Source organism: Myotis myotis, unplaced genomic scaffold (assembly GCF_014108235.1).
Source record: "Myotis myotis isolate mMyoMyo1 unplaced genomic scaffold, mMyoMyo1.p scaffold_m19_p_1, whole genome shotgun sequence".
Lineage (NCBI taxonomy): Eukaryota > Metazoa > Chordata > Mammalia > Chiroptera > Vespertilionidae > Myotis > Myotis myotis.
This window is the reverse complement of record NW_023416313.1, coordinates 155584256-155598579: the sequence shown is the minus strand read 5'-3', so window position 1 is coordinate 155598579 and position 14324 is coordinate 155584256. Positions and strand designations below refer to the sequence as shown.

At 37.8% G+C, this 14324-nt stretch overlaps 1 protein-coding gene and 1 pseudogene across 1 annotated transcript in view; both read right to left on the bottom strand.

Moving 5' to 3' along the window:
* The window catches only part of CDIN1 (CDAN1 interacting nuclease 1), a 216172-nt gene that overhangs the window by 92756 nt on the left and 109092 nt on the right, over positions 1–14324 (bottom strand). Inside the window, 2 exon segments of the mRNA XM_036296651.1 lie at positions 5098–5203; positions 5805–5870. Coding sequence (XP_036152544.1) covers positions 5098–5203; positions 5805–5870 — 172 coding nt within the window.
* Positions 8575–9134, bottom strand: LOC118674303 (annotated as a pseudogene).

Genomic DNA, 14324 nt, shown 5'->3' with positions numbered 1-14324 from the left:
CAAGACTGTTTAGAAGCTTACAGGCTAGGAATGCTAGGGCAAGCTGGCAAATCAAGGCTAGGTGAAAGAGTTGACTTCAATGCTAGAGCATTACTATCTAAAGTTTTCAAAACAAAAGAAAAACTCCCAAGGTCCAGGTGCCAACACATACCAATTAAATCAGTTTTCCAGGGATAAAGTCCACTTTTTAAAATGCCCCCCCCCCCCCCCGGTGATTTTAATATGTGGTAAAGTTTGCTAGACACTAGGCATTTTAGCATTAATTTTAAACTGTTCTCTATAATTCCAGAAATAATCTCAGAAATAGACTCTATTCTTGGGCTCCGGACAATAACTGTGCTCCTGAGTCACGTCCTATTGGCAGGATCTGTTTTATTAGTCTTCTTCCCTCACTCTTTCTGGTGATCATAATGGTTTTGTTTTCACTCTTATAGTGCCCTCCACTCCCTTAATCTTTTGATTGTTGGTTTGGTTTGGGATAACATTTCTGAGTCATATGTAACTCATACGATAACTCTATCATAGTGGGTCAACAGGAAGAGTAGTCCTTTCAACAATTACTTAGCCCCCCGGATTTAGAAAATCATTCAGTATGCCCTCCCTACGCACCACATCTTGCATATGCTTGAAGATAGTAATCAAATATCTTTCTGAGAAATTGCAATTCACTGATATTTCTCAACAAACTAGACTGTGGTGATCACTTAGCAATATATACAAATATCAAATCATCATGTATACCTGAAACTAGTATAATGCTGTCAATTACACCTCAATTAAAAAAAAAATAGGCATTTTTCTTACTGTCCTTCGAGTGGCATTCTCAAAGAAAATAGTTTGGCCCTATTGTAGTTTAATGTCACAATGTCTGACATAATCCTTAATGGTGGATTCAAAATGTTATTGTCTGTCATGTATCAGAAAATTCATTCATACATTCATTCACTCATTCATTCAGTTAATATCTACTGATCACCTATGATGTGCCAGGTATTGCACCAGCCTCTGGGTATTTGATGATGAATAAGACATACAGATAAGATGAAACTCTTAAGGATAACAAGTAAACAAGCAATTATAATACTTGATAAATGCTATGAAATTTTTAGCAGAAAGGCAGCTTTATATTCTGTACTTAAAATCTCTGACTGCACTGCAAAATTAAAAAAAAAATTTTTGAGGTTAATTAAGCTAGGGGAAATTTCTTAAGTTTTGATTACAAAGGAATGAGGGGCACACTACATATAGTAATTAGAAAGACCAATATAAAAGGTGAAGCTCTTCTACCGGTAAAGGCTTGTAGTCAAACAAGCAAACTGCTGTTTATATAAGTGTTTCCAACCAGAGTCTATTCATTCACTCAGATAGGGGTAAGTACAGCCAAGTGAGGAGAGAGATGACTGAGGGCGATGCCTTTTGAATTGGGTGGTCAGGGAAGGTCCCCCTAAAGGAGGGGAAATATGAGCAGGGACCTGAATGCTGTGAGGAGTTAGTACTAAGGGGAGATCCCAGTGAAGAAAATTCCAAACAGAAGGATTAGCCAGAGTAAGGGTCTTGAAGTAGAAATAAGCAATGTAGATTCAAGGAAGGCCAAGCAAGCCTGCATGGCCAAAGAAGTCTGAGAGAGGGAGAGAATGTGAGGTGAGGGAAGAGAGGTAGCTGTGGAGAGAATTGGGCATAGACAGGCAGATCATGCAGGGCTCTCAATGTCACGGTAAAGAGTCTGGATTTTATTGTAAATGTGATGGGAAACCATGAAAGAGTTTTGAGTAGGGAACTGTCACAAACTGATCTATATTTTCTGAGAGTCACTCTGGTTGGGGTATAAAAACTGACCACAGGCAGGAGTGCAATAGTTGATATGCGTAAGGAGACCAGTTTGGAAGTTGCAGCAATAGTCCAAGAAGTGGTGATAGCCACTGAGGTGACAGCATGGTGATAAATGGCACGCTGGAGATGTTGTGAAGATAGAGCTGAAAGCGACTGCTGATGGACTGGAGATGATACACAGGTTTTCAGCTTGAGTATTTGGCAAATTGTGGTGCCATTAGTTGAGCTTGAGGTGGGAGGGAGGAGTGAACAAACAAATCAAGGGCTTCGTTTTGAACACGTTAGGTATGAGATACCTAGTACACATCCAAGAAAAGGTACTGAGTGTGTAGTTGGATTGACAAAAAAATAATATATACGCTGGGGAAATGTTAGGGCCAGGGGTCAAAATTAGGAGATACCAGCATAGAGATGGCCTATAAAGCCAGTGTCTCCAATGACATCTCCAAGGGAACACCAAGGGGTGAATACAGATAGAAAAGGGGAGAGGGGTGAGCACGCAGTTCCCAGGCCCTTGGGCCTAGAACTGCGAAGAAGGAGAGCCAGCAAAGGAGCCTGAGGATGCTGCTGGCATGGCAGGAAAAAACCCAGAAGCATATCTCCTGGGAGCCAAAAAAAGAAGATATTTTCATAAAGAGGTAGGTTGTTATCAACTTTATCAAAAGTTGCTGAAAGGCTGAGTGAGAATATCAATTTATATAAAAAGAAAACTCACACAGAAATATGAAACAAAATATTAGGGGATCTGTAGTTATTTGTGTGGGGAAATTGGTTTATACAAGGTTATGATTCTACAAATGTTAACTGAATAGTTTTATTATAAAATCCAATGTTTAATCTAAAAATAATGACAATTAGATAATAGTTTTTATGTCAACAAGAGGCTTAGCACACAAACACAGCAGTTAGGTCAAATGGCAACCAAACTGCCTTGAAAAGCTACCTGCATTGGGAGGGATGATTTCTGCCAACTCTGAAGAGCTTTAGCAAGGGCTATTTGAGTTGCGTTGAGTCAAAATATGAAGAGTAGGATCTATACTTTCATAATGGGCTGTCAAAATGCCCATCACTGGTGAGTTTCTATCAGATTATAACCAAAGTTTTATGTCCAGGTAAATGACTCCATGTTCCATTTTAAGTGAAAGCACTACTTATATTTTTTGGTCTCTCTGTAGATATTTGGTAACAGTAATGACTTCTGTATAGAATACTTCTTCCTTGAATGGTTTGGAACATTCCAAACCAAGATTGGCTTTCCCTTATCACATAACATATCCTAAATGAATTATGTACCCACTTAGCTATCTAATATATATATATATATATATATATATATATATATATATAAAGTTTATGGAATGTAAATCAATAGTGGTGTAAGCCAATCATGACTAGAATATAGAAGTAGCTTATAACAAAATAATCTAAAATCCAGTCCAAAGGAAACTGTACTAAATTGTCTGTTGTTCGGATCCTCTCCAGCCATGTCAATGATCCGTAGATCCATCATACAGGTGAGTAGGTTATTTAATCAGCCTCTAAAATAGGAAGTACTAGGTACTCAAAAAGAGTTGTTTTAGAATAAAGATATGCTTATGGAATTTTTAAGTAAGCTCTGCTATTTGGGATTCCTCTTAAGAGTTGACCAGTACCAAAATGGAGAGATAGTCATATTTTGACTCAAACAGCATAATGATGGAGTTTATCCGTTTTTAAAATCCTTCAGCAACTTAAACTTATACAATTTGATTCTCTTGTCATTGCTTTTCCTATACTATCAAAAATGATGCTTTCTTTACTATTTCAAACTCATAATAAAATTGCTAAAAATTGAAAATTCAATTTGCCACATTACTGCTAATTTGAATAATGGCTGAATAAAAGACAGGAAACGCTGAAACAGCAATGATTTCTAAAACATTTTGCACTTTTCTCCTCCATCCCCGTAAAGTAAAGCTCGGATGCTACGCACAATTACACAAGAAAATCAAGAAAGCCATTACATTCAGCATTTTGTCATGATCATTGTTACCATGGCAAAAAGTGGGCTTAGGTTAGCACAGCTGCTACAGGCAGGTCCGCTGGCCTTTTGTAAGGCTGAGTAACAATATAATGCCCAATTCTGTAGTCTGCCACTGTTTTCCCCCCAGGATAAGACTTATTGTCCATAGATGCTACTGTTTCATTCCTTAATGTTCTGGGGCAATGTCATCTTACTCCTGCATTCTTACTCTTCGGTAGTGATTAAGGAACACAGTTCATCTAGGAAGGTTACCCCTGAATCCACCTCCTGTTCTAAGGAGGGTTGGGATGTGTGTGTGAAAACTGGGGATTTCAATAATAGAAAAAGCCAGTTTCAACACTTGTATTGTAAATGAAAATATAGTTGTGCTGGAAATAACACGTTAGCAAGTGGGAGAGGCAAATGCAGGCCTCTGATGACTAGCTGTAGGACACTTATTTTCTCTCTTTGAGTATCAGTTAGCTATCTGTAAAGTGAGAGTAAAAGTGACTTCCTTGTGAGAATTAACTGAGATACTGTGCAGGCCCAGGCACATAGTGGGTACTCAGTAATATGGCATTAATAAGATGGCTGGAATATGGTCTCCTTCAACACCACATTTTTCTTAATCACTGAGATTTCCATGACCTCAGGAATGTTGACTGTGAAGTTGGTAGGTAAACTGTTTTCTATTGCTGGAAGGTAATTTGTTTTGACCTTTTATATAGAGGTGGGCAAAAGTAGGTTATTAATAATAATAATAAATAACATAATCCTTAATTCATAAATAAAAATAGTATAAGAATCAACTCTGTTTTACCCATTGTGTTTTACTCACAATGGTAAACCTACTTTTGCCCAACCCTGTGTTGTTTGTATATTCTATGAGAGCTGAGGATAAAATACTTTTTAACATTTGGCAGTAGGCAGGGATTTCACATCAAGAGGATAAAAGTCAATGTCAGTATCATAATGTGAACTACATTTTATTATCCATAGTTTGAGTGACAGCAGTATTATCGCTATAAAATGGAAAATAGCATATACTAATTTTGACCTTATGTGAAGATTTTTAGTTTTAAAAAATGAAGCAACATTATGAAAGCAGAGAAGTTTAAATTATCTGAAATGAATACATTAATCAAGTCTCTGTATTTACTAGAAACAAAGGCTACCAGCATTTTTACCAGCTAAACAAAATATTTTTTCTAATGAGATTTCAGCTGAGTATCGTTTATCTTAAGAGAAAAATAATGGGACCTTACCTATTCCAGTAGCTCCAGAACTGGTCATGCAGGTAGGCGTGGTGGCTACATTCATCACCAAATGAGGCTTTGCTTTCAATCCAGTGAATTATGTGCCCTTCTACAGCTAAGGGACAAAGCATTACTAATATGGAGCAAAGGAAAGGGAAAATTGAAAATTCTGAAGGCCTATGCAGACATAGGCCTCTCTATGCTTCACATTAATGAGCAGAGGCTGAACCCTCCCTGTCATCTATGGACATAATTATAAAACAACACATCGTATGTGTTTGTTACAAGAAACATTTATGCTACAATCACATCCCTTTTATTTTCATCATCATCTTCGAAAGTTCTTCTCCTATTCTGAGACTGTGTAAGTTGACGAGGAATATGAAAGCAAACAAAAGTAAGCCTGGCTTTTCAACAGAACCATATTTTAAATATGTAATATTTCGAGAAATGACTTGAAAACAGCAACTAAAATATCTTCAGACATTTATTTCTCAAATATGTGTAAAATATTTTAAGGGGTAGGTTTCTTCTGAGCCTATTATTTTCTGCTATTTTAAAATAATCTTTTCTAGCAATTTCACCCATTCAGATATAATATTATAAAGCTAATCTACTCTGGTAACTTTTGGTAGTATAAGAAAAAATTTTAAATCTATGAAAAAAAACATTCCTTTTCTCTATAAACAAATGCATAACAGAGTTTAAGAACTTACCTATTGGTACTTGTAAAATAAAGTCTGGTGTTTTGTCATAACCCTTTGCACGGAGCTGATCTTCATCTACAGGAAGAACAAATACTATTACTTATTACAGTATTCCACTAATGAGACAGCCACATAATTGCTTTTCTTTCTTAAAAATGTATAGAAATTACTAACACAGTTATACATCTCTTTCTTATGCATGCAACACTGTGTCAGAATACATGAAGAATAGATATAAGAATGCCTCTTTGTCCCTTCTGCATTTTTATGTCTTCAGTATAAACTTTATAATTCAAGTTGTCATATGCTACTTTTTTTATATAATTGAAAATATTCAAAATAATGAAATATACTTACTGATTAAAATAAAAGGTTTCATTACCATGAGTATCACTAATGTTATCAGCCAATACTGACAATTTACGGTAAGGTACAGTGGCCTTTACAATTATAAAACAAATACTTTTATTAAAGCAATTAAGAAAGTCTAGTTTCTATTAGTGAAGCTATTCCTACACATAAGAACACTAGAGAGGGACAAGGACAATGAGATCACCACAGAGAATTAATCATCCTGCTTAAATCCTTTGGTATGCTATTGTTTCTGGCATTTACCAGAGTTTTATAACCAACAATATGTAATTCTGAATGAAAAGCAAACAGGATTTGAGATTTTTTTCTAGGTCTGTTTGATTTCTTGATCCTGTATAAACGTCAATGATCCATTCAGAAGGAAAAAAGATGAGAAAATAGAGAGCTTTACAAAGTTTGAAAAAACTAGCTAGGTTCTTAGTTAAAATTTTTTGTTTCCCTCTGATATTTTCTAAGTGCCGTCCTTGACTTCTAATGACATTACAGCGTGATTTCTGAAATGAGGAGTTCTCCATTAGATTTTGGAGTGACCTGGTCATTCAATTCCAGACATGGCTTTCTGTCTTCACCCAACCTCAACTAATGGCCCGGCCAAGTAACAAGGAAGGCTGTGTGGTCTCTTAACACCTACTGGGCTGTTGACATTGTCAGGCATCCCATTCGCCTTCCTGCATCACCTTTGATTAAAATTAATGGCCCATTCCCAGGGTTGGGTAGCTTATTTCCAATCCATTTGTCAGGCCAAGACAGTGGTTTCATGGCCAGTGTTCAGAAACTCAGTTTGAGAACAGTCTTGTGTACATCTTGAAAGGTCAGCGTTTTAGATGTAAAGAACTTTTTAATGACAAGACATATTTAAACTGGATATTTAAGTTAAGGTTTATTAAAAGTTGGTATCCTTCAACTATCCAGATTTTGAAGGATGCCAGAATTCAGAACAACCTCTCATCCTTGAATTATAAAAAAATTTTAAGTTAACTATTTATTGAGATAAGAAAATACACTGTTAAAGTAATCTTACTTCAAAACCAAGAGAATTTGGAAAAGAGGATGGCAGACGAACGAGACTGGAAACACTTCTATCCTCTAAATGCACTCTGACCACAAGAATGTTTAATGGAAAAGGCATTTATTATAATCAACACAAGTGCCTTGAGCTGATGTTTTAGGTAGCCAATGAACAGTTTTAAAAGCTGGTTGACATTAAAAAAGAGAGATTAATATTTTATTAAACTATCCTAGCTTGATCAACCTCTGCAGATGTTCAAATCTATTTCAGAAAGAAAAATGATATTTCTGACAGCAGCTCAAAACAAAATTTCAAAGGTCACCAAGCAATCCACATGCACACACTAATATCCCTTTAAAAGGCAGATGCCGCACTCTGGTTCAGGGGACCACAGTTACTAGCACAATACCTACAATGACAATGGAGACTGCATGACGTACTTAATGTGAAAATAAAAAACAAACAAACCCCCAAACCTGAACATAAAACGTCAGTGAGGCTAGGGAATTTTTCCATCTTTCTGTGGAGAATTGGAAAATGCAACTGTCTCCCCTACTCTGATCCCACCTTCCCAGAGCTCAGAAAGGATAGCTTCTAAAGTATGTGTCACCACGAGGGATTAGATATAGATATAGATATAAATATATAACCTCTTCATAGATGTCTATCTATATTCTATACAGATAGATATCTAAGAAGAGGTTACTCCACACATCTGAAACACTATGTGATGTGTTGGCCATCTTCTCTTTTATTTACTGAACTCCCAAGGCCTGGTTCAACCTCCACACTGTTTCTTTTATCCTAGATTTCCTAAGGAAAGAGGAGGGAACAACTTGGCAAAGTTCACAGGAAATGACAGTAGAAGAATAGGAAGCAGCATTTATGAATAAAGGGCCTTGCTCACCTGGCCTAGGCCCCTGAGAAATTTCTATCCCTGATCTTATAGGGGATTTTTAAAAAATATATATTTTATTGATATTTTTACAGAGAGGAAGGGAGAGGGATAGAGAGTTAGAAACATTGATGAGAGAGAAACATCGATCAGCTGCCTCCTGCTCACCCCTTACTTGGGGATGTGCCCGCAACCAAGGTACATGCCCTTGACCAGAATTGAATCTAGGTCCCTTCAATCCGCAGGCTGATGCTCTATCCACTGAGCCAAACCGGCCAGGGCTCTTATAGGGGATTTTTAAGGTCAGCCCCATCCATTTGGCCCGATCCCCAGACTTTGAACAGTTCCTTACTCTTAGGATCGTTATCCGAACCATTGGGTATAAATTTAAAACTTGGTTGACCATTTGGAGGTTCAGGGTTCCAACTCTAAGATCTAAAGGCTATGACTCAGTCATCAGCTCACTCTTCCCTTTGGCCTCATTCTCTGTTCACTCCCTTGTCTCACTGCCAGATTGTCTTCCACATACGAGGTCTGAAGCCTCTGCTCTGAGGACAGAGCCATTTGTTCTTGCCGGTCTTGTATCTCTCTTCAACTTTGACCTTGGTCTCCCATCAGGCCTTGTGCTTTAGAGCAGGGTCTCTGAAAATGTCCTTGCTGACGACAGCGTTGTCCAAGGGGAAATCCACAGAGTACCTTGTGGGCATGAGATGATTGTAGATATAAACTCTCACAAAAGACTTGATCTTTGACCTTTTGGCAATTTTATTCTTGCCCATGGCAGCTGTCACTTTTTGGGAGTAGCTGTCATTTCCAGCCACTAGAGCATGGCTGTAGGGTAGTCCTAGGTGCCATCATCAATGTTCTTCACGATGACGGCTTTGCGTCCGAAGTAGTGTCCAGCCAGGACCAGCACCACCTTCCCAGGTTTCATAAACTTGCCCATTTCGAAGGAGGCCACTGGGGCCTAGAGCAGAAAGACTGGTTGCTTCTTGTATGTGCCCTGACCAGGGATTGAACCCACAATCTTGGTGTATTGGGACAACACTCTGACCAACTGAGCTTTCAGGCCAGGCAAATACAAGTGCATTTTAAAGACTATTCATGTCTTCCTAGAAGATCTTGAAACACAGGAGAGGTGATGACCATCTGCAGGATATTATTATTTAGATAACACCTTCCTGAAGAGATAAACTGCATAATCTCTTGATTTCTAGATGCTCCTCTCTCCAACTGAGCTAAAAAAAAATCAAGACAATTGCATCCACAGATAAAGTGATATTTCCTCTTTTATTTTTTGGTTGTCAGTCATGCCTTTAGAGGACATTTTAAAGAAGAAACGACACGGCCCTAGCTGTTTTGGCTCAGTGGATAGGGCGTCAGCCTGGGTACTGAAGGGGCCCGGGTTTGATTCTGATCAAGGGCACATGCCCAGGTTGTGGGCCCAATCCCTAATAAGGGGCATTCAGGAGGCAGCCGATCAGTGATTCTCTCTCATCATTGATGTTTCTATCTCTCTTCCTCTCTGAAATCAATAAATATACTAAAAAAAAGAAAAAAGACAGAAAAAAAAAGAAAAAAATTACACATACTTAAAGAACACTGTGAAAGTTTAATTTCTCTGGCCTTTTAATTATTGGCTCCTCTAAATACCCAAAATATCCAAAGCAATTAAGTAGTAATTACACAATTCCTTTTTTTTTTTTTTTAAATAAAAGGCTGCCTTGAGTCAGAGAATGAAACACATCTGAAACTAGTTAACATATACTTAAGAATCATAGAAGGGCATGGGGACCACCAAGAAAAAGTTTGAGGTTTTCTTCTGTTTTTATTAAAAGGCTTAAAATTTTTAAAAAATACAGTTAATCCCAGAGAAATTGGGTAAAATTTCAGTCCACAACATCTGAAAACAAAAAGGGTACATTCTAGTATGGCATTTTATCTATGAATTTGTCAAAAGCTTTCTAAATGCTAGATTAAAAAGACTATTTTAACACCTATATTTTTACTAAATTGGGGAAAGGCAAAAATGATATACATCAACACAAATGATAACTATATTTTTCCCCCTCAGGATTGCTTTGGCTATTCAGGGTCTTTTGTGGTTCCATACATATCTGATGATTTCTCATCCTGTTTCTTTTTTATTTTTTTAATATATTGATTTTTATTGATTTTTTACAGAGAGGAAGGGAGACAGATAGAGAGTTAGAAACATCGATGAGAGAGAAACATCGATCAGCTGCCTCCTGCACATCTCCCACTGGGGATGTGCCCACAACCCAGGTACATGCCCTTGACCGAAATCGAACCTAGGACCCTTCAGTCCGCAGGCGGACGCTCTATCCACTAAGCCAAACCGGTTTCGGCTTTCTTTAAAAAATGACATTGGAATTTTGATGGGGATTGAATTAAATCTGTATATTGCTTTGAGTAATATGGCCATTTTAACTATGTTGATTCTTCCAACCTGTGAACACGGAATATTTTTCCATTTTGTTGTTTCTTTTTCAATCTCTTTTGATAGTGCTTTGTAGTTTGCATTATATAGGTCTTTCACATTCTTTGTTAAGTTTATTCCTAGGTATTTCATTCTTTCGGTTGCAAGCTGGTGGGAATGTAGATTGGTATAACCACTATGGAAAGAAGTCTGGTGAGTCCTCAAAAAATTGAGAATAGAGCTACCATATGAACCAGTACTCCCTCTCTTGGGTATATGCCTGAAAAACTAAAAAAACAACAACATGTATTCACAAAGATATTTACACCTCTGTGTTCACTGCAGCATTATTCACAGTGGCCAAGACAAGGAAATAACCAAAGTGCCCTGAGATAGAGGGCTGGATAAAGATGTGGTACATATACACAATGGAATACTACTCAGCCATAGGAAAGGATAAAATACTGCCATTTGCAACAACATGGATGGAATTTGAGAATATTATGCTAAGTGAAATAAGTCAGTCAGAAAAAACTAAGAACCATATGATTTCACTCATATGTGGGATATAAAACTGAAACTCATGAACACAAACAGCAGTGTGGTGGTTGCCAGAGGGAAGAGGGGTGGGGAGGGAAGGGGGTCTTAATATATGGCGACAGAAGATTTGACTTTGGGTGGTGGGCACATGGTGTAATATACAGATCTTGTAACATAGAAACCCACACCTGAAACTTATATGATCATACTGACCAATGTCACCAGAATAAATTTAAATAAAAAAGAGAAAACTAGAGTATATCTTTTCTATTCTAGTATTTTTTTCTGTTATTTTTTCCCCCAAACACTGTCTCATTCAATACTTGGTGCTATAATCTTTGTATCCCATATTTTTATATTCAGTCTTTTCTACCCAATGTAAGAGGTTTGCAAAGTTTCAGTAATAAAAGTTGCTATGATATGCAGCCCATGTGCAAAGGTACACGGAACAGATATGCTTTTAATGGGGAGACCAATAGCACAGACAAATCAAATCTTTAGAGGACCCAAAATTTCATTATAGCCATTAGTTTCAACCTCTTCCCCCAAAGCCTCTTATCAAAGCCACTAATAAGCAATACAACTGACTGCTCTGACCTTGTCCTTTGCTTATGTCTTTAGGGGACAATACTAGTGAAAACTGAAGTGCCCTAAAGATAGCAAACAAATGGGAGGTCACGAAGCTGAGACAGTGCAAAGGAAGGCTGGGTAGGCTGATACCCCCCAACCAGTGGCTATAAAGACAGAGTAGAACCTGTCTATATTTTATACCACATCACTCTCAATTCTTTTGGTTTAATGCCATAAAAGGAGGGATACACCAGCACAGTAGAGTAAAAGAATACAGGACAAGCTGTTGGGAGGGCACTAGCTGTGATGCAAAGCCTGGGGCCAGTTTCCTCTAAGCAAAGCAGGGGGACTGGATGGTCACTAGAGCCCTTTGCAACTCCAAAATTCTGAGGAATGGCTGGGTGTTAGCCTGTGTCTGCCTGTTCTTTTAACTGTAGTCACTAATGTCAGGGCCAGCCCCATCTGTTCCAGAACCAATCACAATGAGGAAGGCATATTTGCAGTTCTGAAAAATACAAAGGATCTCCTACACAGACACACACACACAGACACACACACACACACACACACACACACACACACACAGAGAGAGAGAGAGAGAGAGAGACCCAAGAATCCAATCCAATAATAATAACAGATTTGAACCCCAGTGCCTTTTGGTTATAGGGAGAGAAGCTGGAACCTGTAATGGGGTGAGTGAGATATTTGATTTTTCTGTTCTGGACCCCATCTTTTCCGGCATTGCCACCCTACTCTCACATTGTGATTTTGGTAGTCAATACGTGACTCTCAGCACTGGCCACAGGGGTGGACAAGACCCAGACTAGCTGATCAGGACCCTTCCTGAGATTTGTAATGGGACAAAAGAGAATCACCAACTTTTCTCCAGGATTACAAATTCTAAGCAGTCAGCAGACTAGCAACTGCCAAGGATCAGCTTTACTGCCTGCAAATGGAAGCCCACACTGAGGAAAGCAGAACACGAGAGGGAGAAAAGAGGAGATGTTGATGACATTGCTTCTTCTGTGCTCTAGACACACAAGAAGCCAAGTTCCCTCTTTTGGGTTTCCCAGGGATGCTGTGTGTTCTCCTTTTGTGTGTGTCTGATCCAGTTTGACCAGATTTCTGTCATTTACAACCTAAATAGGTCCACTTTATCATCAGTGGCCAGGAAAGCAGATGATGAGCAGACATGAGTTTTCTAACCACAGCAGCGGAGGGAAGGGCTGTGGGCCAAGAGCAGGAAGGCTCCCATGAGTGGACGGGGTAACCTGTCCTCAAAGTTCCAGAGACCAGGCTGCCTTCTAGCATGTCTACCGCTCTCTTCTCTTGGCCCAGGGAGAAGCAGACACGTGTATTTAATTGGAGGAGTAAGCAAAGATGGTCCCTCACATGGTAATTTCTTCAGGCAGGAAAGAATACACTTAAATTCCCCACCTCTCGACCCCAGTGTCACATTCCTGTTATTCTGAAAATGGCATCTGATTTTAACCTTCTGATAGGTAGGGATTTAAAGAGTTGATTCCTTATGAAATACCCAACCATCACAGTTCCCTTTAGCCTCTATAATAATTACTGCTAACATCTGCATGGAAACTGTTCCCGCTGCTAGGAGTTATCTGTATTCATTTGTAGCTTATCTCACTACTAGACTATAACTCCACAAATGTGAGGACTTCACGGGGCTTCTGTCTAGTGTCTAAAATAGTACTTAACTCCAAATCTTATTTTTTAGAATGAATGAATATATGAATATAAATTTTTAGTTGGAGAAACTAAAGTCCTTTATTCAACTGTGACTTCTCTTACTACAATATACCTATTTTTAGTTGTACAAAATTAATAAATTTACAAGATAGGATAAATCCCAATGAGTACACCCAAATCATCAAAGAAAAGGACTCTCTTTCCAGTATTGCCTGGTTAAATCTTTTACTATAGCAACTGCTTAGTATATGGTTATGAATCAAGGAAATTTAAGAAATCATTAGGATTAAGATAAAGGTAATTTATTTTTATTTTTCTCTTCTATTGATAAAAGAGGTCAGATAAAATATTTATTTTATAAAATGACATACAGAGCACAATAGGTGAAACATTTAAATGAGGTAAAAAAAATTTCAAGGAGGTCATAATTCTTAAGAAGGGTTACATATAAACAGTAAGAATCCTTGCCTTTCTAAAGTAGTCCAGATTAGAAACCCTGAGAGAGGGAGGGGGAAGGGAGGAAGGATGCAAGGGAAGAAGACAGAGATTGCAATTTTGCTTATAAAAGAATCAAAGTAAAACAAACATGTTTGTAATGTCTCTGCAACAAAATTCAAGGTGTAAGTACACATGTAAACAAAGAAAACACACGATCAGATTAGTGGTCTATTTATATACCAATATTTTCCCATAGTTGGATTTAAAATGATGATCTATCTAAATTTACCTGGCATAGTACTTCAGATCTAATTAATCATAGTGAAGGGGTAAAAGAAAAACCCCATAACCATATTTCATACAAGGCTCTGAATTCTGATGTTTTAATCATATGTAAACATGTATTAATTCAGTACTACATTAAAACCCTTAAAAGGCATAGAATAAATTAACAACTTCTTTGTATGCTGATGAGGAAATGCTTCAAAGCAGGGCTGAGGTTTCATGGAGTCAGCTAAACATCCTATAACTCATTTATTTTTAAAGATCAGTTAAGTA